Source organism: Schistosoma mansoni, chromosome 7, assembly GCF_000237925.1.
Source record: "Schistosoma mansoni strain Puerto Rico chromosome 7, complete genome".
Classification (NCBI taxonomy): domain Eukaryota; kingdom Metazoa; phylum Platyhelminthes; class Trematoda; order Strigeidida; family Schistosomatidae; genus Schistosoma; species Schistosoma mansoni.
In genome coordinates, this window is record NC_031501.1 from 8592618 (window position 1) to 8617779 (window position 25162).

General features: G+C 37.2%; 1 protein-coding gene across 1 annotated transcript in view; it reads left to right on the forward strand.

Moving 5' to 3' along the window:
* Window positions 1–2975: 2975 nt before the first annotated feature.
* Window positions 2976–25162, forward strand: part of Smp_198330 (hypothetical protein) — a gene marked incomplete at both ends in the record, with an annotated part of 57359 nt that continues 35172 nt past the window's right edge. Inside the window, 12 exon segments of the mRNA XM_018798773.1 lie at window positions 2976–3020; window positions 3067–3169; window positions 3923–4365; window positions 6062–6162; window positions 7808–8345; window positions 11206–11890; window positions 15855–16091; window positions 16128–16242; window positions 19257–19365; window positions 20712–20876; window positions 22680–22811; window positions 24840–25064. Of these exon segments, the coding sequence (XP_018653682.1) occupies window positions 2976–3020; window positions 3067–3169; window positions 3923–4365; window positions 6062–6162; window positions 7808–8345; window positions 11206–11890; window positions 15855–16091; window positions 16128–16242; window positions 19257–19365; window positions 20712–20876; window positions 22680–22811; window positions 24840–25064 (2898 nt within the window).

Sequence of the window (25162 nt, forward strand, 5' to 3'; positions counted from 1 at the left end):
TCAAAGACCTTTGATGGAAACTCAAGGATCAACGATCGCTTCCTGTTCTGCCAACGCGTTCGTCCTACAGTTGCACGTTTCGCGATCAGTCCCACGAACGAAATCGCTACGTGATGACATCACAATTACTATGCATGTTTTGACTTAGTAGGAATTGAAAATAGTCTACCTTGTTAATTAGTGTTCGTCAGTTAGGATTTAGCAGCTCAGGAATCGACATACGAACAATGTTCATACTCTTCAATGCATATGTACCAGATTATAATATTGAATAAAGCTATTAATAATAATAATAATATTACCGACCACCACAATGTCACTTATTGTACATTTTTGTAACTTGTACAGAGAAAGGTCGTATGCCTTTCATAAATGCTCCTTTATAGTTTATGCGGTTAGTATACATAATGAGGTGTTAAAATAAAAAAAACAGATAACTTGTTGAAGTATTTAGATGACAGAAGCAGATGGCCCAGATATTCAATCAGTCCGCCACCCTTCGACACTAGGAAGACTGAAGTCCATAAGATTAGGATATAAGTCTATCTAAGATGAGCAGAGCAGGATAATCCCTCCAGCATGTCATTATCGTACTCGGCGTCAGCTGTAGTGTTTCTGCAGATGCCTCGAACTATATATCTTGAGGCAGTAATGGTAAATAAGTCCCCAAAATCAATAGTTCTGTAAGTCTTTAATGCTGATTCTGATCTCATTAATTTTACTAGACAAATCTGTCTAAAGGCACTCGGTCAGACATCCGCACCAGATCACGAAGGACTACGCCGCACTACGCACCCATTGCGACTGTTAGCCAGATTAGACCAAACGCTTCTCCACCTATCGACAGCTTTCCATTTATATCTTCGAAAACCTTCGTTTCAGACTTCTTATTTGACTGAGTTGATATAATTCGATCATGAAGGCATTACGTGTAAAGGTTCTGTAAAACTACGAATGTCTGTGACATCTTTGTGTTAAACAATCTCACTTAGCACCATACAAATTCATTAAGATTGGTGAACTTTTGGGTGAACAATCGATTCTCTATCAACTAAGAGCGTTGATACAGGGCCGCTCAACATCCGTTCCCACTTTTTCTGTCGTTGCAAAATAAACAAATGCCGGGTATTACCAGCTCCTGGTCCGTAACTTGAGATGACCAAGTTTCAGATATTACTGTAAGATGTGTCATATTAGCGTCACATTGTTTGACGCAACCAATCCACGTTTATTGGAAAATTCGCAGCGTTCTCACATAAAAGTCAGTGCGTTCGATTTGAAACGCATCAGCATCCTATTCTTGTCTGCCAGAATGGGAATTATGTGAGTGAACAGGGAGCCAAATTACACAGGGTCTATGGAGTTTGTAATCCGCGTTCCGTCCACGCTTTTTGCCTGTTTTCGACAGTTAATAAGCAGGATAGTCAGTTCCAATTTGCTTTTGTGCTTGATCCTTGCATCATATGGTTTGTCACTCAACTACAACATATTCAAATTCGTAAATAACTAGAACTCTGACAGGAATTAATGAAGTCCAGTAGCTAGACTACCACCCAGTAGACATGAAAAAATACTTAGAACCACACCGAAACAGCACGAATAGAGTTCAAATGAATCAACAAGTTCATACACGTTCGTGACTAAGATATTGTATATTGGATTTGGAACCCAGTAGGTGAACTGTGTCTATTGACTACTCTTATTAATTGATGCCAAAGACCCAATACTATAGAGTAACGTCAAGGAGCGGTCGTAAAGAAATTAGTAGGCTGATACTAGCTAGTCATGAAGATATTGAATATTGTATCGAGTTTCAGGTGTGACTTTGTAGTCGAGCCCTTGAAGTGAGATTTGTTTGTGTTGGCTACGGCTGACATTAGGTCTCCGTCGGTCTGTATGTTTGGTTGGTTGCTGTTCACAATAAGACTACATAATCAACAGACCAATGAAGTTAATTAATGTACGCTGACATCCAGGTTGATTGTAGAGTGGTTTATAACAATTCGCTTTGTCAATTCCTACATCAAATCAATTTAAATTGATTGATCAATTTAAACTCCAGAATTCTGGAGTTAACCCTATCTCCCTATTTAGGGGAAAAATTAATTTCAGCCTCTCCAAGTATATTTTGTCTTACAGTCTTTCTTCAGTGATAAATTTGTCAGAAGCTTTCTCAGGACTTGTTTGTTCCCAAAAATTTATCCAAATTCACCTAAAATCGGTACATTGGGATTTCACTAAATTTACTTAGTTCTAAACTTTTAGTGTCATTTACCAATAAAATACTTGGATAAGTCAAACGCTGCATAAAAAGAGAAATCGCTACTGATTGCATGTTTTCCGAGTATTTTTTTCAGAACATGTTGTAAAGCTTAGTAGGTACATTTAGAGTATTTCCCTGAAGTTGGTAGGTTGGTATATAGAGTTCGTTTTCTTAAGCTGTCATTCAAGATCTCTGGTTGTCAATTAAAAACTAAAATCTTGTCATGAATCAGTCGGCCTTCTATTTTCCTTGCTTAGTTTTAATGAGTAGTTGATAGTATGTCTCACACTTTGTAACCGACGTCTGATTGACATGGAGTGGAGCTTTGATGTCTCAGTTTTAGTCGTTAGGCTCTATAGCACAGAAAAATGGCCCTACAACCTAAAATGAAACTAGTTCCTTAAAAAACTGTTCTAACCTTAAATGAAAAATTGCTTTGCGTAATGTTCCAGACACCCTGGTACCTGGATAAATGCCTCGTAAATTGGCATTGCATTCCCCTTGAACCTAACAAAAACTATATATTTGGTCGTCATGGCTGTATGTTTTGTATTTCCACAAGTTACTTATGCCGTTGACCTTAATGATCGTTTGTTTTCTTTTTGTTAAATATATTTTAGATGAGAACCCTGTAACTCTAAAACTGACTGGTTTCTAATCTTGCAGCCTCCACGTAACGTCTTCGGGAAAAGCTTTCGACTACATATAGTCAATGTCAGAAGGGCGATGTCTCGGTAGTGTTAGTCAGAAAACGAAGGTTAGTGTGTTAATAATTGTAGACTTATGTAAATGTGTATTTCTAGTGTTGGAATGTCTCCTCATGGATTAAGAATAAAATTGAAGATGAAGGTGTGCAAGCTCGAAATATAATCAAGTATAGTGTGCCCATCGATAATCCCAGTTCTCGTAAGTTGTATGCAGACGCTTTTTACGATGTTCAAAGTGCTATTTTAGCTTCTGTTTACAGAGATACTAGTTTTCTTTCGTAACTGTTTATAAATAACCTAGTAGATATACCAATTTTTGACGTAGAGATATTCAAATCAAAATAGTGTTAACTGTAGTGAAAGCAATGGTTTAGTGGACGAATTAACCAAGTTTTAGCCTTCAATTTATGAGTTTGAACCCCCATCACTTACTTCATTTCGATCACTCAGAGTACTGTGGATTGCCACTTGAAGACGAAAATATGTAGCTCGGAGTGAAGGGCTTGATCACTGAATGGTGTTGTTTAGGCTAATTTTATGACAATCTGTACAGTTCCATTGTAGTATGAATGTTAGACCATCTGGAACATAATCGGGAAGAATAAATTTGGGGTCAATATCACCAACATTAAAGAGGGAATAACAAGTTGTAGAGTAAAATATTTGTCACAATATCAACATCAAAAGTAACTTTATAGGCAATGTCAGTTATTCCTTCAGTAATTTTGTTATGTATATTTGATTAGAATACTAAGCTTAAATAAATGAATCAAAATACCAGAGTTGCTTAATAGGTATTGAGATGTCACTCAAAGTTCTATTCGTCCCTCATAATTTTTGTTCTGTTGATAAATGATAAATAGAAATTGCTGGTCGCTGTATTCACACTAGCAAATTCATCGAGTTTATGTATGATAGAATTCTTAAACTTGTCATATACTTCACTTTACAGCTAGACGTTATGTTGCAAAATGCGACTTCACTTTGCCTTCCTCGGGACTTGAGCAAGATATAACGAGCTCCGGAAAAAACAAAATCAAAATTGCAAATGGTGACAGCGCTATCAAGAACTCTCTATATTCTGAAGTTAAGAGTTGTGATAATTCTCACGAAAGTAATAGTTTGAGCACAAACAACTCTCGCAAAGAACGAACTGCTTCTAATACACGTTCCGGTAGTCTGATATCGACAAATTCAAGAACTGTTTGCTCACAACTACATCGTCATTTTGATTCAGTATCAACAGTTCCATATAGGCGTATTAATCGTGGAAGACCTCTAACTGAAAGCGAGTATAAAGCACGTTATTGGGGTCAAATGTTGGATACCTTAAGACGAACTATCGATGAAATATATTCAGCATGTGAAACAGACGAGAATGAAGTAGAATGTAAGGTGAGCTTCTAAACTACATGATTTCGGTATTCTCAATAATATTTCGTACGAATTTACTGTTACTTTAAGTAGTAATGTAATCAAGGCAAAAATTTCTTCAAAACTAGCAGAAGTCTATACCTTCATTTTATGGGCGGCCATTGTAAAGTAACTAAAACGGTTATGCATCTCGGCAGCTGTATAAGTCGTGGTAGTGCCTTGGCAGATCGGACCAACCTACATATCGCGGAAACCATAGTGGTTTATACTGATTTGGACCATTTGTGATGTCGTTGTTAGGCTAGTTCGGTTATAAAAAGAATTGGGTTTCGGTGATGGTACTTCTTTGAAGTACTACTCTTGTAACCTAGTCCTTTCTAGCTGGATGTCTGGCGAATTAATGTATTCGACTATGGTTGCTTCAAAAAATTGCTTTTATCATGTGTTGACACCCCGCTAATAATCTCAAACTCCGTCAATGTGTGTTGAGACCCAGCGGTGATAACTCATTTAGTGTCCCAACCTTGAAACGTTAGGTCCAGTAGCTCAAACCTGCTCTACAAATATCGTCCTAGTGGTATCCACACTTATTATTTATTTGAACACATAAATATTGGTACAAGGGGGCACCAGATAAATATGCGCCACACAAAAAAATTGTCATTTCATTTAATGGTGTCAGGTCTATGATACTGCCCGGGTGCCCAGATTGAAGCAAGTGGTTTTCTTAGGGGACCACACCCAGAGCCTTCGATCTAAAGATCTGATCCACAATGCAGTAGAGCAACGTCAGGAGATGCGGTCCTATGGTAGCCGGTGGCCAACGAATTATTCATACGCCATTTGTTCCTTCAGGATACTGGAGTCCATGTGCACCACTGGTTTGGAATCAGGGTTTTCCAACTCCCCTAGATGGATCCTTTATATCCACCAACTCGGCTAAAGCCCCAACCGGACATTCGCATTTCGTCCTCTCAATTTTGTAAACAACAGTAATGCCACGAGAAGGCAGTGATTAAGACTTCCCTGGTTGTGGCTGTATACGCGTGGCAATGTGAGAGTATTTTAAGAGGGAAAGCGGACCTTTCCCACCCTCGGCTGTTACAGGGCATTTGGGGGCACACAACATGGGTACTCAGATGGCTCATGCTAGTCCACTTGGCCTCACCAGTCTTGCAAGCAACACGATATGCCCATTATCATATAATTAATGAACCTTCTGTTACCAGAAGAATCACTAAGCATCCACACTGAATACTATTTACCAGAACTGGAGCTGATTGGAAAAAATGACAAAGTAGTCTTACAGCTGTGTTATGAGAGATAGATATATAGAACTACCACGCGTCGGTCGTTTACAACTCATTTTATGCCGTTCCAGAGAAACGTTATCAGGTATCGCCCTTCCTAGAAGTTGCTAGTGATTGCACTGTAGTTCTCTACTACACTTTTCATCAACGTATGACGAACCTGTCTGGCTAAATGAAATCTATCTCATTCGTATTTTCAATTTAGGCGTGTCTTATTCTAGTTTTATCGTCATTCATGTATTTACTGATTATATGATCCCTCCATTATTTTATGATATCATTCCATTTCGTGTGGAACACCATGTTTTGCATCCTACCATCCTTATAATGTTTGTATTATCAATTAATAAGATCAATGCTATCACTTCAGTTCATATCACAAGCTACTGAATTATCAATTCATTTAGGAGGTTATCATGATATTGGAACACAGTAAGCAAGACTTCTTTTCACTGATAGAAAAAATGAACTTATTACGTGATTATGAACAGGCTGATGCACATAATAGGTGAGTGTTTGATTGGTCATTAATTTTTCAATTGACCTTGCATTGTTTCTTTTAAAGCAGACAAAATCTGATTCTATTTTACAAATTACCTGTTAATGGTATTTCTAAGCACAGAAATGTTTGTGGAAAGTGTAATACTAGATTTAACTGTGTTTGTTACAGTGGAAACTACAGTTGGAACGTTGCGGCATTAAATTTAAAACTCTTTCACTTAGCAGTTTATTTATTTATTTGAACACATAAATATTGGTACAAGGGGGCACCAGATAAATATGCGCCACACAAAAAAATTGTCATTTCATTTGATGGTGTCAGGTCTATGATACTGCCCGGGTGCCCAGATTGAAGCAAGTGGTTTTCTTAGGGGACCACACCCAGAGCCTTCGATCTAAAGATCTGATCCACAAGGCGGTGGAGCAACGTCAGGAGATGCAGTCCCATGGTTGCAGGTGACCAACAGTTGGTTCATACGCCATTTGTTCCTTCAGGATCCTGGAGTCAGCCCATGTGCACCATTGGTTTGGAATGAGGGTTTTCCAACTCTCCTAGGTGTACTTTCCGTGTCCACCAACCCGGTTAAAGCACCGGACATTCGCATTTCGTCCTCTCAATTTTGTAAACAACAGTAATGCCACGAAAAGACAGTGATTTGAACTTCTCTGGGAGAGGCTGTATACATGTGGCCATGTGAGAGCATTTCGAGAGGGAGAGCGTACTTTCCTCACTCTCGGCCGTACCAGGGCATTTGTGGGCTTCATTTAGCAAAAAGTCGGTTGAAACACTTTTCCGATTAAGAACTCTTGTGACTGCATGTACTGACTGAAGAGTAATTTTTGAGAAGCGTATCTTCGTCCTTTTAGTAGGTATGATTCAACTATTGGTGGTGTTCGAACAAGATGGTGATGTTTAGTGCTAATAGAGGTATGAGGGTGGTTATCACTTCCTGATTGTTCATATCCGTAAATGATCCTTGTTCTCGCTAGTTCTGAAGAGAAAGCTGGGTTGAATTTTGATCTTGACGATCTGGTGGCGTGACCATTGAGACCAAGGGACATTTGGCTGATACCGGTCACTCATGGCGTCTTTGTGAGTAGGTTGTAATGATTTAACTCTATGGATTTTATTCTATGCTATCAGATACGGAAACCCGTGCAAACAAGGAAAGGTGTGACAATTTTAGGCTCAATCTTTTCTGACCTTTTTCCCTTGAACGTGCTGTGAGTTACCACCAGAAACTATTGTATGTAACATATTTTTTTAGTATTATCTCATTTTTTTGACACTCCTACATGACACCGTTACAAATATCCTATCCAGTTCATCCAATCAAAATTGAGTTATCGAAATAAATTCATTGTAAACGGTTTTTGCTGCACATTTGTAAATCATTTACCAAGCATAGGTTTAACGCATATTTAACTCTGAGTTACATGGTTTAGCACTATCCAACTGACTGTCCAAACCAAGGTCTATGGAGTGGGGTTTTAATCGGAAACCTATTAGTTGGTAACCTAGTGTTTAAAACATTAAGCCATTGTTTCACACATAGTAGGAAATGTTGTTTATCGAATTCTTCTTAAACTATTGTATTGTGTAAACTGCTTCTCTTCCAGTTCATTTCATTCCAGTTTTTTTCTGCATTTAGACCAAATTCTCTTGCATGGGATGAACGCACTATTCTGCCAGGAAAACCAATTATGTGTCAAGTATTAGCTTCAACAGGCGTTGTTACATCTGCGCAACAATCTTATCTTTCCACTCCATTAAGCATGAAATCGGATAGTAGTGTCATAGAGGTTGCAGATAGTGATTCTGATATTGGTTGTTCTAAATCTGGTAATCGGAACCATTCATTGAACAAACTTGAATTAAATATGGCCATTAATGATAATAAACATCATCATCATCATGAATCATGTACTATTCCATCCACTAATTCAATGATGGTACCAAATATGTGTAACCTTGACAATGAACCGTCTGATGCAAATGACGAAGATGATGATGAAGTTGAAATTGATGTTGATGACGAAAGTGTAGAACATCATCCTCATTGTCATCACAAAAGACAACAAATGTCGAATTTCACATATTTGGTTGATGACGATGCTGATTACGTTGACCGAGAGGAGGAGGAGGGGGAAGATAATACATTATCCCATGATTTGGCAAAATTAGACAAAGTAAGTTTGAATTCCTGCATTTTACATTGTTGTATAGTTAGGTTTAAAAAATATGCAAATAAGGGTTTTGAAAACTTTATTTTTCACAAAATGTTGGCGGATATCAATCGTATTCCTACCTGCAATACTTATCGTTATCCCAAACTTCCTGGGAATCCCTGAGAAGTTAGGTTATTCAAGTGTTTTGTTAGCATTGTATTTACATACGATTCATCAGTTCTTGAGTAATCATGCAACAATGATCAGTGACTAAACCACGCAAGAAACAGTACATATTCAATGTTTTCATTAACACAGAAGATAGACCGTTATCCTCGCTTTGAATACCAACCCTAAAGTTTTCACGGTCCTAAAAGAAACGGTTAATTCTTTTGAGAAATTTTTTTCAACATAGTTCCAGAAAAAACCCTGAATGTTTGATGGAGTTCAAGAGACATTTTTCCAAGTTTCTCCACGTTTTTATTGTCTCTCGGTTTGCGCATTTATTGGACTGATCATGTATTCAAGAGTCTTGACGAATGTTTTAAGGTTTTTACTAATGATATATTCACCTGATAGATAGAATGAGGTGTTTATGAAGAAATATGATGACTCAATATCTAGTTTACGTTAATAAGCGAATGCATCTGGGTCGCTGTTACTATCTGTGGGCCATTCCAACTAGTGGTCGCGGTCATCATGCAGGCCTCAGCCAGGTAGTCTGGATCTGTCAGCATGGATCAGATTGATAGTCATCAATATCTCCACAGACTGATGCCATATTTTAATTTGACTATCTCTAACATTCTCTCAACCTACTCTTTTAGTAGGGAACATCGCCTATCATGGTTGGGGTTGATTGGGTATACGTAACACCCGTCCTAAAAACCTTAATCAATGAAGATTCATAACGTCATCAACTAATTTACAATCTCCAACTGGTAAATGACCTCCAACCATAGTGTTGCCTACTCGATAGTTCCGGTGTAAGCAGACGATGCTTCGACGATACTTATAGTCGGAACCTAAGGCCTAAGAGTGTCTTCCGCTTTCATAGACTGTCTTTCACAGTCAGAGTAATACGCAGCAGATTTCTGTGCAATATACCCACCCTTGAGTTAGCAGACAGACATCTCACCTACGTCACAATACAAGTTGTTGCCGTTGTGTTTATCCAGTCGTTCAGCCAAAATGTCTAACAGATATTGCATCACACAAAGTAAATTGGATTAAATTTGATTTCACTCAGTTTATTGTAAAATCTTATGTTGTTTATTTCCACAGTTTACTAGTGATATAACATAAAATCAATCTATGTGTATTGAAAGTCAGAAAAGCTTATGTTAATCTACATCATCTTTTTGTCATCATGATGTTAGTGTGGCTGTAGTAGGTAGGGTCTACAACGCGTCGGTGAGAACACTTTTACTATATGCTTATGATATATGAACTCTTGGAGTTGAGGGTAGTCGACCATTTTGCGTTCAATCATCGTTGTTTCATAGGGATTGCTACCACCCATAAGCAACAACATAGTAGTGATGTTGAGGTTCGCCAATGTACGTTTCGGAGCAGTGATGATAGTTCGTTTGATATGAACATCTCGAAACACCAGCTTCAGTGGCTTGCTCATTTTTTACTAAAGTCATCCCGTTGATTTTTGAGTTTGGGATTATTTTCTAACTCGGGGACCGATTGGAAAAAGTGGAGAGGTGGTCAGTTTTTGACATGGTACCGTTGTATAAAACTGGCACGTATCGGCCCACCATGATTTCCGAATTGCCTGAGTGGTGATGTAATCTAGTGGAGTGAGACAGCATCAGACATGCCTCACAATAGAAACCGCTGGTGATGGTGGTATAGTTTCGTTTTACATTCTTGATATATGTAAGAGGAGCTTCTTTTACGGAAGGAATTTTTCCTGGTTCTATTCTTTCGTACCTAATTGTCTCCCATTATAATCTATTTTCACTCACTTATTTCTATTCACTTATCTATTTGATTATGCTTATCCTTATTCCTTTATCTCTTCATAATCTTATTTTCTTATTATGTGGTGCATATTTATTTTGATGCCTATCTTAATCAATATTTATGTCAGAAGAGTTTTTTTTGTGGATATTATAATAATTTTAATAGTTGAGATCATGAGTCGACTGAAGCTAGACCACCATGAAAAACCTGGAAGCACTGGACGGCCGTTTCGTCCTATTGTGGGACTCCTCAGCAGTGTGAGTCCACGATCCCGCCTGCTGAAGAGTCCCAAAATAGGTGAAACGGCTGTCCAGTGCTTCCAAAATTTATTTGTTTAAGTAAATAAGTGAATAGTACAACTGGTGATTTCTTAAACTGTTTGTATTCAGAAGTTGTGGACTTATCATTTGAGGCAGGTAACTAATCATCTAACACGACATCAGTCTATAAAGTTATTGACTACTTGGAGGGTAGGTGTTGACTTCCTGGTTATATCCCCTTTAGTAATCGTATTGAATGATTTCAGATGTTTTGGGGACATAGTTTAAAATCGATTGCTGTGTCACAGATTAATTCCTTACTTCTCTTCAAAAAATTTTCAGCTTAACGTCATTCCATTCTTCTGATTCATATATGTACATCTCTCTTGGACTACATTTCTTATGTTATGGACTTGATTATTTGCTCTTCTCTGATTCTCACTGTGTTAATATCCTATCTCACTATGCTAATATAAGTGCGATGAGTTACCTTCATGGGATTTCCTGTATTATCTTTAACTGATTGAGTAGTCATACTTATCGACTTGTTTTTCAATTTCTCTCATTTTAATTTTTAATTTTTTAAAAAAACATAAAAATAGGCTATTGCAAATGTCACCACAGCTGAAATTGTATTAACGCATCAGTTAGACAAAGCGCAACTTGCTGAAGCTTCTTTACGTAGACGTTTAATTAAAGAAGAGAAAGCTGCCTTTATACGTTCAACTGGTGGTTACAATAAATTTTGGTATAATTCTCGATTAAAGAATCCTATGCATACAAATTGTCAAAATTCTGAAGAGATTGATGTTTGTGGTACTGCTACGACTACTACGACAACGACAACCGACGAGGTGGAAATCGACACGGATGTTGATTTACTCGATATGGACAGTATTATATTAGATGATATCGATAGTTGTGAGAAATTAATTCCTGACAGAAGAAAAATTACAAAAAGCAATAACAATCAAAGAATGAAGGTGATCCATTCACCATTGAATTCTATCCACTGCTTTTCAGAGTATCCTTTAAATGTTAATTCGAATAGAATTGGATCAAATAGGAAAGTTATAGATAATTCTAGCGTGGAACATTGTCACTGTTGCAGTTGTCGTTGTCATAGACATAATTATACATTTAACCAATCGTCTTCTTCAACTAACTTTCAATGTTATGAAATCGATAATCAATCAAAGTATCTTGACCGAGCTCAAAATACTCACCCACAAAGTTCTGATTCAGTGTTATTAGACAAAACTGGAAATAATTGCCAAACCAAATATCCATTGGAAACAAATGTAAATCAATATTATGATCAAAAACAATCAGGTAATACAATGTTTTATAGTTTACATCACTGGGTTAAAAAACCACGAGAAATGGGGAATCATTGGATAATAGCTGTCTTGTCCTAGTGTAGGACTACTCAGCAGTGTTGTGCATTCACGAATGGAGCCCAGTGCTTTCAATCGTTGCAACAAGCTAGACATGAAAACCATTGGATATTGACTTCATGGTCCAATGGTCCTGGGTTCGACTTCTGATGGAGTCATGCATGCACACTATCATTCAGGAATCCCACAGTAGGACAAAACAACTGTCCAGTGCTTCCTAGTTTTCACCGCTTACCTGACTAAGATCAGTCCATGATGTCCATTATAAAATTTGACAACAAACACAAACCCTCTAATACTTTTATTACACATTGACAATTCAACTTGTAATCTAATATATTTGTACATATTTGAATTGATATCTATCAATTTGTTATTTGTAAGGATTATTGAATGTCTTAAAAGAGGCAAACTTAGTGGTCAGAACTCTCTAGATATTCGCAATCAGTAGTTGGAAATCAATTGCATAGATCTGTTCATTGTTTACCTTCCTTTAAATTCTGAACATATTACTTATTCTTCACTTTTGTAGTTCTGATTATGTTATTAATAAATCAAGCTGTCCAGTCCAACCTCTATCATATTCTTAACGCCTTGACCAACAAGCTATCTAGAAGATCATAACTTCATGGGAAAGTTTATTACCGAAAGATGAATAATGATAGCAATCAGTTACAGTTCATTCATATATATATATGATTTGGCAAACAGGCGCAAAGGGAAATGTTGGCGGTTATTTTGGCTAAACATATCATTGACTTATTCAAAATAGCCCTTTTCACATTTACTTTTCGTTTATTGTGTCATTGTAAGATGGTGTTTTTTTATTATCTCTCTGGTTTTATTCTGCATGTCACGTTACACCTGTTACCCTCTCGTAGAGCATAGACTGCTGACTGGGATTCTCCAACCTACTTTGTCCTGATGCCTTATTTCCAACTGTTTCCACGTGTTATTCGTTCATTCGATATTAGCCTCCAATTTCTGGCCCATTGTTTTCTCTGGTCTAACTAGTTCTCTTTGCCCTAAAGATTCCAAGTTAGGGCTTGCCTGGTAGTGCAGTTTGATGTTTTCTACTATGTGCGTCTTATCCACCTCCAGCGTCGTTTCCTAATTTCCTCTTCAACTGGAAGCTGGTTTGTTCTGTGACATAGTAGGTTGTTGTTGACCATGTCTGGAATATCTTGTGTAGACCACTGTTTATAAATATCTGTATATCTTTGATTATGATTGTAGTTCGTCAAGTCTCAGCTCCGTACAGTGGAAATGTCTTGATGTTTGTATTGAAAACTCTAACTCAGGTATTGACTGACAGATAGTTGTTTTGAGTTCCATTGCTTTCCCAACCCACTTCCTAGGAAGTGAATATTCCCCCTATTCAGCGGTATCGTTTTAGGTTTCGGTGATGTATTCTTTTTTATAGGTATGTGTAGTGTGATGAACTTATTATCACCGTTGGGATAATCACTATTTTGACTCCTTTGTCTTCTGTCTTGTCAATCTCCTATCTGTTTCGTTCCTGTTCATGTGAAGAATGATCGTTTTTGAAACAATTACTTATTCATACCATGCTCCTTGTTGTTAATGTATAGGGAAATTTTAGACTTTTTATTTAGGTTAATACTCTGATATTATTTTCGAGTTGTGGCTAGCAGTGGATTCCAAAAGGTGTGGCTCATTCAGTTTTCGGACTCGTTAGTTGGACGTAACTGCTTCATAGTGTTAATTTTCACGCTGAAAATTGAACATAGTAACTACCACTTCATATCCTGACGTGACATTCACTAAGCTCATCTCAATCCACTTACCAGGTAGAACTCTGTGTACATGATTCCGAACCGCACTCGGATTGTGAAAGCTAGTTATACCACCCAGTTGTCCAAACCAAAGTAGAAGGGTCAGGTTTTGAATCTGCTACTTATTGGTCAGAATTTGAACGTCTTAATTACTGAGGTATCGCCCCATTCACTAATCTGCTGTCAAGGCATCTTTCGTTTTTACTGGGTCTAAAGACACTTTCTTTCTGCATATGATCGGCTACTAATTTATTATGGTAATTTTCAAAAATGCTTTTAATGTATCTAGATACAATAGGTCTTTGCATTAGTTCAGTCGTTTTTCGATCTTTCCAATAAGTCTTCAGATTATTGTGTATTTGTACTTTATGATCGTTTTGTTTTGCGGTAGAACTATAAGTTATGGATGACCTTTGGGCGACGCTACTGATCTTGAGGCAACTCACCTACTTACCAGGGTCAAATGAGTGTTCTGAATTGATGTGAGGAATTAGGATTTTGAATTTAGAATTTAAGGGCAGGAATTCAGGTAATGGTTGTCATCACGAAATAACACCAGCTTTATGGATGGATGAATTTCGCGCCAAAATACTAAACTTGCTATCCTTAATTTCATTGATTCATCCATAAATTATAGTCTCCCCATGGTTACTTAGAGGATAATGAATTATATTGACACAAGTAGTGTATAACGCTAGTCAGGAACAGAATGTCTGGTAGCAGAAGATCGAAAAAGAAAGAATGGGAACAGAAAGCGATTGGTATGGAAATGAAGGAACGGTTAAGTCTGAGACGATTGATTAACATTTGCAAAGGAACAGTCAAGTTTGAGAAAACTGATTGATATTTTGTAAATTGAGTATTTACGGTATGATTCTCAGATTTTACTAAGACGTTCTGTAATTTTGTATTGAAATACATTCGATTGTCCCCACATGTGTTCTCGTTCACTACAATATCTCTATGGGGATTGGTGGAGATCGTAGTATATTAGCAGTCGAATTCACGAGTCGATCTAAGCTAGCCCACCATTGGAAACCTGGAAGCACTGGACGACCAGTGGAGTCCAATCCATGTCGGATGGAGACAGTTATCCACCTCAGACAATGGATGAAGGGTTGTGCAAGATCATGAATCGGTCGAAGTCAGACGTTAACACCGTTGAATGCCGGCGCGGTGGTCTAGAGGATAAACGTTAGCGTATGAAACCGAAAGTCCTGGTTTCAAGTCCCTCCTACGGGATCGTGGATGCTCACTGTTGAGGAGTTCCATACTAGGTCAGAACGGCCGTCAAGTTCTTCCAGGTTTTCAGTGATGGTCTAGCTTAGATTGACTCTTGAATTCAACTGTTAATTATATCTCTCTGTTTACTATCTAATTTAATTTTTTATTTTATTTAAACACATAAATATTGGTACAAAAAAGCACCAAATAAATATGCGCTTCGCAAATCTCATTCGATTTGTGTGAGGGCTGTGATACTGCCCAGGTGCCCAGACTGAAGCAGGTGGTTTTATTAGGGGGCCACACCCCGAGCCTTTGACCTGAAGGTCTAGTCCACAAGGCAGTGGAGCATCGTGAGGAAATGTAGTCCCATGGTAGCCGGTGACCAACGATTGATTCATACGCCATTTGTTCCTTCAGGATACTGGAGTCAGCCCATGTGCACCATTGGTTTGGAATGAGGGTTTTCCAACTCCCCTAGGTGGACTCTCCGTGTCTACCAACCCGGTTAAAGCGCGGGACGTTCGCTTTTTGTCCTCTCACTTTCGTAAACAACAGTCATGTCATGAGTAGGCAGTGAGTAGGAATTCCCTGACAGAGGCTATATGCGCGTGGCCATGTGAGAGCATTTGGAGAGGGAGAGCGGACTCTCCCCACTCTCGGCCATACCAGGGCATTTGGGGGCTTACCATCTAAGGAATGAGATCTATGATTTATCCGTCACTTATTCAAAATGCATCAATTAGCTTACATGATTGGTTCAATGTAATGAACTTTCTAGTTGTTAAATATACTCTATATTTCCATACTTCAGTTGACTAAGGTTTTTATAAAAAAATAGTCTAAGAAGTTTTTTTTTAAAAAAAACTTATTTTATAGAACAACGAACTTCTGAAGAGGGTACATTTAAACACTCTGATAACTTTGTGGATTCATTATCAACAAGACCAATGGAAATAAAACACAATGATGATATTTCAGAGGTTCCTCTTCAAATGAATCAAATTCAGTCAAATTTATTATCATCAAAAAATACTGTACTATTGGAGAAATCTCCAAAACATTTGGACTCAAATGAAACTATGTCTTTATCCAATTCGGCGGCAACTACACAAGGTACTTTTAGTTCATTATTATCATTAGTCACTTCAGATGTTAATATATGTCCACAAGGATTATTATTTATTCCTAAAACAGAAGTGAAATCACGTATACCAGGTCATGGAGTACATATGCATGAAAAACTTTCAGCTCGTTCAAAAAAACGGTAATTATTCTTTATTTCTTTTTGTTTGAAATAAATGTCTTTTGAAGGGGTGATCAAATTGGCAAACTTTGAATAATCAATTGATGAATTCAGTTCATGTATTTATAAGGTTGAGTCTATCAGTTCATCAATCAGTCATAATCAATGTAGAGGTTGAAGCAAGTGTACGTTAGTTTACTTTTCTCTATCACTTCATCATGACAAACGAGTCGAAATAATTATAGTAACAGTTGTAGTGAGGAAGATTAAATAGTAAGACTCTAGTTCAAGAAGAATAGATGAGAATCTTCATCGACTGAGATGGTTAGGTCACGTGTTACGTATGCCTGAACACCGATTACCACGACGCTGTATGATGACTAGTATTGGTTGGAAGAGAGTTAGGGGCGGCCAAACCAAAACATGGCATCAGAGCATGAAGTCACTAACTTCTAGTCTGAGCCATGTTGGTAGATGCAGACTACTTGGTTGGGGTCCGCGTGACTATCGTAATCAATGGTTGGAGACTCTATGTGACATGTCTCAGAATCGATCACAATGGTGTAGGTGTATACACTTTTTATCTTCCCTTAAACCTTGAGATTAAAATTGCTTCATAACTTTCTTCCTTCCTATACTATATCCTTATATACAACCTTTTTTGTATATTACCACCACTAAATTGACTACTTCTATGAATGTGGTGTTGATCTTGTTGTGCTAATGAGGTATGGCAATTTGGACCGATGCATAAATGTGCCTGGTCCTACGTTGTAGCTGACTGATTGACTGAGACTAGATGAAAAGGTATGTATGAAAGAATACTGTAACTCAAGATGTGGTGGAAGATAAAAAGTGAATGTATTCTCGTCACTGTAACGATTCTTAGCCATTTCACACAACATCTCTAACCGCTGATTATGGCTATCTCTTGGATCTTAATCAGTCAGTTTACATCTACTACATATTACTCAAAATAAATTAGATTGCTTTTAAATCAGCTCCTTAAATATTGATTGATATTTTTATTGGGTTGTAAATTGATATAACAAATATAAAAATATTTCCTCGTTCTCACGATATACTACTATAATCCGATGATAAGACCGGTGACCGAGATTATATTACCATTAGGTTAGATACTCGATATGCTTTCCACGGACTAGATCACGTTATATCAGATATACAATTCACGACCAAATATAGAGAATCTGAGTATAAGCCAAACAATACTTTATACAGTACAATTACAACCAGTCTACACTCAGTAAGTCTAGGTTAGGTGTCAATAATAGAGAGGGAAAAAAAATTACAGATTTTATAGTTAATGTTTGCTTTCAAGGGCTAATTACATCTTACCCCCACTACTACACGTCATGGTCAATCAGTCAATCACCTACAACATAGGACTAGGCACATATATGCATCGGTCCTAATTGCCACACCTCATTAGCACAACAAGATGAACATCAAATTGATAGAAGTAAATACTTCAATGGTAGCAAAAAAATTTCATATAAGGATATGATACAGAAAAAAATATTTAGTTCGTAGAAATGAAGGTATAAAGCAATTTCGATCTCATAGTTTAAGGGAAGACAAAAAGTGTATGCACCTATACCATTGTGATCGATTCTGAGCCATGTCATCACGAGCCTCCAACCATTGGCTATGATAGTCGCTCACATTGTTAACATCTGACAAAACAAAAAAGGAAATGTTTAAAGCATTTCGTTCAAATTGAATTAAGTTAAATAGTTAATAGGATCAAAATTGGATATTTGTATATATCAACAACACTAATCGTCTAGGCACACCACATTCTACATTTTACCAGGAAAAAAAGTGAACCAGTTTATACACATTTTTTTCCAACTCTCCTCTTTGTTGATGCCTTCAAGGCAGCGCTCATGGGACTTCTCATACTGAAAGGTTAATTTTCAAGGTCACACCCAAAATTACTATTACTACCCATACATTCTTCCCTGTTTGATAGTCAGTCGAAGTGAGCAATAAACCTTTTGGTCTCTTCTATCTTCTAAATAGTTAAGGACTAGGTCAATATATTAGGGATATAGTACTTCTTTCGTCCATAAATTGCCTTCATGATCACTATTATGTTGATATTGAAAAGAAAATCAATAACAACGAAGTATACATTATCAGTTGAACAGAACTAAATGGACTTTTAAGAGACCCACATTATCCCTGTTCTAGGTTAGAGATCTAGGGTTGAAAGTTCACATCGCAAATTGACCTCAACTACAATAAAAAAATCCTCTATAAAGCTGTGTGGTGAATGGGTTTCATATTATTCGTTTAGTTCGTTCAGAAACTATAATGCCGTTAGCTTATGTTTAGTTACAATACTAAGGGTTTAGAGTTAGGATTCATAGATAATGCTGTTGATTTACTTGTCGTATACAACTTCACTTAGAACCTTTCTAGAATTACTATCGTTTCAAAGTTCGAATGAAAGAGTAGGGTTGGGTAACAGAGAAAGAATTACACATTTAATACACTTAACAGTATGGATTTAGGATATATCTAGGCAATACGCACAGTATGCACATATGCCAATTAGAGACTGACCAGTTGCAGTCCTAAACATCAATGGGAAGTATCAAACATACAATACTAAGTAAATTTACACTTCAACCCATTGCACAAGCAAGTGGCTATCAGGACTCAGTGGCCGAGTGGATAACGCGATGGCGTTTGAAGCGAAAGGTACTGGGTTCGAGTCCCAGAGTGAACATCAACAAGTCTGAGATGCAGGTGCATCCAGCTGACGAGTCCCAAATAGGACGAAACGCGCTTCCTGGATTCCACTGCTAGCCACTATCCATCTTTGCTTACTTAACAGTATCGTCTTTACTCTAATTACTTCGTCTCTATACTACACTACACTACACCATACTATGCTTTCAATGATTCATTTTTATAATGAAAAAGAAAGGACTTTCCTATCATTTTGGGAAAATTGTAACCCTTTTTTTAAAATGCTGATTTTATTTGGAAAAAAAAAATTATAGATCAGCTAATTCTATTCAAGAAATTGAAGAGAAACAAGCTCGTGCTAGAGTATTACGTCAGCAACATCTTTTGGAACGGACGGAACGTGTACATGAATTAAGCAAAAAGGTATATGGTTGTTAATAATAATATATAATACTTTGAACTGTACATATAATCCTAAAATTATGAATCCATCCGTTTTTGGTTGTTTTCGAATCTTCCCGTTGATGTCATGGATTGTAAATTGATCAGTCTTAACTGGGATTCGTGCATCCTTTACAAATCATGTTGATATTATCATTAAGTCACAAGCATTTTAAGTAAAGTCGGATAATGTCGGGTAGTGAAATCTAGAATGTACATTTCGTCCTATTTAGGAATCATCCGCCAGATGTACTTACACTTTCAGTGTCGATGTTCACATTGGGACTTTTAACTGATAGGTCCTACATAGAACGAAACACACATCATAAGTTCTAGTATTACCCAATATCCAACTTAGAATTAGTGGTTTATAGAGTTTATTAAATTCGTAGTCTTGCATCACAGGTTGAAAACCAGAAACGATTGGGTAGCTTTGTTCTAGTATGCTACTCCTCAACAATATGTATCTATAATTTTTTCCATGGATTGAGTACAACATCTGGTGAGCCATTAACTTCCAGGCCACTTGGTTAGTATCAAATAGTTTATATTACAAACTTTAGTCAACTCATGATACCGCGCAACTACCACCCATTGCAAATGACAATGTTTCTGCGACGGCCGGCCTAGACTTCACTTTTCATAACTTTTGCCTAAAACTGCTTGAATTACTTCTGCATGTTATTTGCTCGTGAGCACATGATTTTTTTCTAGTACAGAAGGGTTTGTAGAGACTGTTAAATTTTCTGTTTTACATCAAGAATTGATTTTAGATAGATAGCCATTTAAAACCATGGGACAATGTACAACTGTCTCATCCTTGTGCAGGAATCAGCGGTTGTGAATTCTTGACTCTACCGAGGATAAACCTAGAACCTTAAGGCAATATTGAGTTGCCGAAATTAATGCTCATCATTCAATGTACATTTCATTTATTTGTGCAAATTGTCTGGCATATAGTAAGCGCGTAAATAGGATTGTCAGTACAAGTCATCATTTAATTTATTTGTGTGAGGGCTGTGATACTGCCAGGGTGCCCAAACCGAAACAGGTGGTTTTCTTAGGGGACCACACCCGGAGCTTTTGACCTGAAAATCTGATCCACAAGGCAATGGAGCATCGTAAGGAGATGCAGTCCCATGGTAACCGGTGATCAACAATTGATTCATACACCATTTGTTCCCTCAGGATTCTGGAGCCCATGTGCACCATTGGTTTGGAATAACAGTCAGATGTTTAAACTCAGCGAGGTTCTTAAGTAGTATCATTGTATAATTTTGAATTTGTTTTTCAGTATGTATATGTCATATAGTACTCCTTTCTTTTAGGTTGATGAAGTACATTTACAAAAACGTATTTTATTACATCAACGTCGTTCATGCTTAGAACGACGTTTACATGCAGCTGAACGTAAACGTCAAGCTGAATTAACACGTCGAGTTCTCAAAGCACATGATGAAGAGACTAAAGGAAAAGAAATTGCATTTATACAAGTAGATATCTCTTTTTCTAACTGTTTTCATTTATTTAAGTAGTATATTATCTAATCATAAGTCAATTTAATTTTTAATTATACTTATGAATCTTGATAGTATGCCTATCAGTTGATCTGTACGATTAATGGTTCATCAGTCCATCACACCCCTAATAGTTCAGTGGTAACATCTCGGACTGAGAAGCTAAATGATGTGGATTCGAATCCCACAAGGAATATCGGTCCTCTAAAGATTGCAAGTATGCCTTGCTGATGAGTGCCATTCAACGTGAAACCTAGTTTTATGGTTTCTTTTCGACTATATTCAGTCACCTAACATTACGATAACATAGGATCGGATACAGTTTTGTTACGTCCTGAGAAAAATTAAATAAAGTATGCTAATGGAATGAATACATTCATACCCATTACAATTAGTTCCGAACTATGTTGTCTGATATCTCCAACCATATGTTGTACAGTTTCCTCGTAGACGCCAACTATGGGAAGACTGTAAGTTCCGATTATAGTTCAGACTAAATATTCAGTGAACTAATGCCATTTTATGGTCTATCCGTTATTAGCTATCTTTTAAACCACTCACTACTTTAATCATACCATGATAGAAAGTGTGTGAATATACTTACGAGTCAGTCATTTAGTCATTTGTAACACAGGACCTGGAAAGTATACGCGTTGGTTAATTTTGTCATATCATAACAGTAAGACGATATGAAATTATCAAGACAAATATCAGAGCAGTAGAAGTGGTTACAGTGTCAGTGGTAGTATAAAAGTTTAAGCATAGATAATATAATTTGGGATAAAAGAATGAACTAACGTAATTAAAGTCGCAACTCAAGATTTAAGGGAGGATAAAGAGTGAATTCATCTGAGCTATTTCGCTCAATTCTGAACTATGTCACCTAACATCTCTCTAACTATTGGTTACGATAGTTACGCAGACTCCAATCTGAGCCTACCTACCTACACACCTCACTTCAACAGTCAATAACTTTTCTTCTAACATACTTCTACACTAATAAACATCGTGCTAGACGATGATTAGTCATGTGTAGTATACGTGTATAAACAAAAAAATTAATATTATGGTGTCTACATAAAACAATATTTTTAATCAAAATTGCTATCTTCCGAGAAATAGTTACTTATCAGTTAATAAACAGTTTATCCAAGTTTAAACTGAAATATTTCGAAATAATCTTTGGTGATCGTTTTATTTCTGTTCATTGTTCCAACTTTTGATGAGGTCATGAATCTTCATCGACTGAGATGTTTGGGCCACGTGTTACGTATGCCTGAACACCGATTACCACGATGCGCAATGCTGACTAGTATTGGCGATGGTTGGAAGAGAGTTAGGGGCGGCCAAACCAAAACGTGGCATCAGTGCTTGAAGTCACTAACTTCTAGTCTGAGCCATGTTGGTAGATGCAGACTACTTGGTTGGGGTCCGCGTGACTATCGTAATCAATGGTTGGAGACTCTATGTGACATGTCTCAGAATCGATCACAATGGTGTAGGTGTATGCACTTTTTATCTTCCCTTAAACCTTGAGATTAAAATTGCTTCATAACTTTCTTCCTTCCTATACTATATCCTTATATACAACCTTTTTTGTATATTACCACCACTAAATTGACTACTTCTATGAATGTGGTGTTGATCTTGTTGTGCTAATGAGGTATGGCAATTTGGACCGATGCATAAATGTGCCTGGTCCTACGTTGTAGCTGACTGAAATGTGTATATCTTATGTGTAAATTAAGTAGTATTTTTATGTTTGTATGTTGGATTTAGACACTTGAGGCAGAACAAAAACAACATAGTATTTTAACCAAACATGAAGAGAGTCGTGCACGATTAAATGAACTGGCAATTGAACGTCAACGGCGTACCGAAGAGAAATTATGTCGTGAAGAAGCGGCTAAAGTAAGTGGACTAGTTATACTTCTTTTCTTTTTCAACAATTTGTCCTTCCTTTAATCAGTGTGGATAATTTAAATATGTTTCTTTTATACATATAATGATTATTTCCGACTTAAGTATTATTGAGCTCACGGATCAATGTCAGTTAAATAACCATTGAAAATCTGGAAACATTGGACATCCGTTTCGTTCAAGAATTGAGCTCCTCAAGAGCTCGCATCCACAACCCTATCTCACTGTAGATGGAACCCAGGACCTTCGGTCTCGCTTGCAAACTCTTATGATCTAGACTACTAAACCGGGATCCAGTAGTGTATAAGTTTAATTTCAATCAATCCGCGATGTTACACAACCATCTTTCATTGTTTTCGGTGGATATCTGTATCACATCCGACATGATTTAACTCCACTTGTCTAGACTTCTGACTAAAAATCCAGAAATTTCTCAAATTTAGTTACTAGTGAGGATATAACGTGTGCGAAATTGTCATAATCATTACCCAAAATGTTAGTTCATGCATTAATTTGTGAAGTGAATGAAAGTTAATGGTCTTAGTGTCTGCTAACTTTGCTCATTTTGCCTGTTACTTCCGATTGATTTACAGACCTATGATTTTTAAATAGAAGCGTGAGTTAATTATAATATTCGTATCCAATGAAATATATTTTATTCTAGACAATTCGACCTGAAACCTTGGTTGACTTGTATGACATACTAATTTCCATTATGTCACCCATACATGCAGTGTTGAAGGAACCAGTCAGAAACCAACTTAGGACCTAGCACATATATACGTTAGCTCAAGTCACTACAACATTCCAGCACAATGAGATGAAAAATGCGTGTCGAAGTGTGTGGTGGTTGGACACACGTAACACATGTTTCAACTACCTCATTCCATTGAGATTCACCAACTCACTAACTGATTTATTTGTTAACCTGCGTTTAATCTCAACATTATTCACTCGATCGTCCCAACTATACGCGAACAATGCTCTTAAGTTATGTAAGATCAAATACTAGTAACTTATGAATATCCTCTGTTTTTAAAGATCACGTTTCACAACCAAGTAATCAAGCAGAACAAATTGTTGTGCGATATATATATTTGTTTTTTTTAGTTGGAAGAAGGATGTTCTCACCTAAGCCACAAGTAACACAAGTTGGTAAAACCCAATTGAGTTTATATTGTTGCTCAATACGATCGATATATTTGGCATTTTATCAATCTTTCACCAAACACAGCTTTGTCTTTTGCATATTTCGTCCCCGAACGCCCTGGTACGGCCGAGAGCGGGGAGAGTCAACTCTCCCTCTACAAATGCTCTCATATGGTCACGTACATACAACCACTGTCAAGGAAGTCCTACTCACTGTCTTTTCGCGACATTACTGTTGTTTACGAAATTGAGAGGACGAAAAGCCAATGTCCGGTGGGGGCTTTAGCCGAGTTGGTGGATATAGAAGATCCACACAGGGGGAGTTGGAAAACCCTGATTCCAAACTAATGTTCACTTAGGGGAGTTGGAAAACCCTGATTCCAAACCAATGGTGCACATGGGCTATACGATCTTGAAGGAATGAATGGCGTATGAACCTATCTTTGGTCACCGGCTACCATGGGAATGCATCTCCTCACCATGCTCCACTGTCTTGTGGATCAGACCTTTAGGTCAAAGGCTCCGGGTGTGGTCCCCTAAGAAAACCACCTGCTTCAGTTTGGACACCTGGGTAATATCACAGCCCTCACACAAATCGAATGAGATTTGTGTGGCGCATATGTATTTGGTACCTCCTTGTTCCAATCTCTATGTGTTTAAATAAATAAATTTACATATTTATGATTCAATAAGAAAATCTCCTAACAACTTCATAAGAAATAGTATTCAGTGTGAGATTTGATTCTGTAATATTCAGTATCACTAACTTATTTAAATAAATAAACTACAATAAAGTTTCTACACAACCCTTACAGCTTTTCTCTCTACTCGTTTCTTTCATCTTCGTATCCCTTTTTTTTCGGTCCGTAGATTCGTCGAAGAGCTTTAGAAGCATCACGTTTAGCTAGATTAGATGCATTACAAGCTAGATGGAAAATTCGTGCACAACAATTAGCATCACGTGCTAAATTATTGGAACATTCACGTCGAGCTGCAGCTCGTGCTAAAAAACAATCACGTGAAATTAAAATGGCTACTTTAGAAGAACAACAACGTACACATATTGAACAATTACGTAGCAAGATTCAACGTAAAGTAAATTTTGTTGTATATTTCCCATAATTGATCTGTTTACATTTTATGAGTTCGAGTCTACTTATGTAATGAATCATATCCTGGAATATTTTGTATTA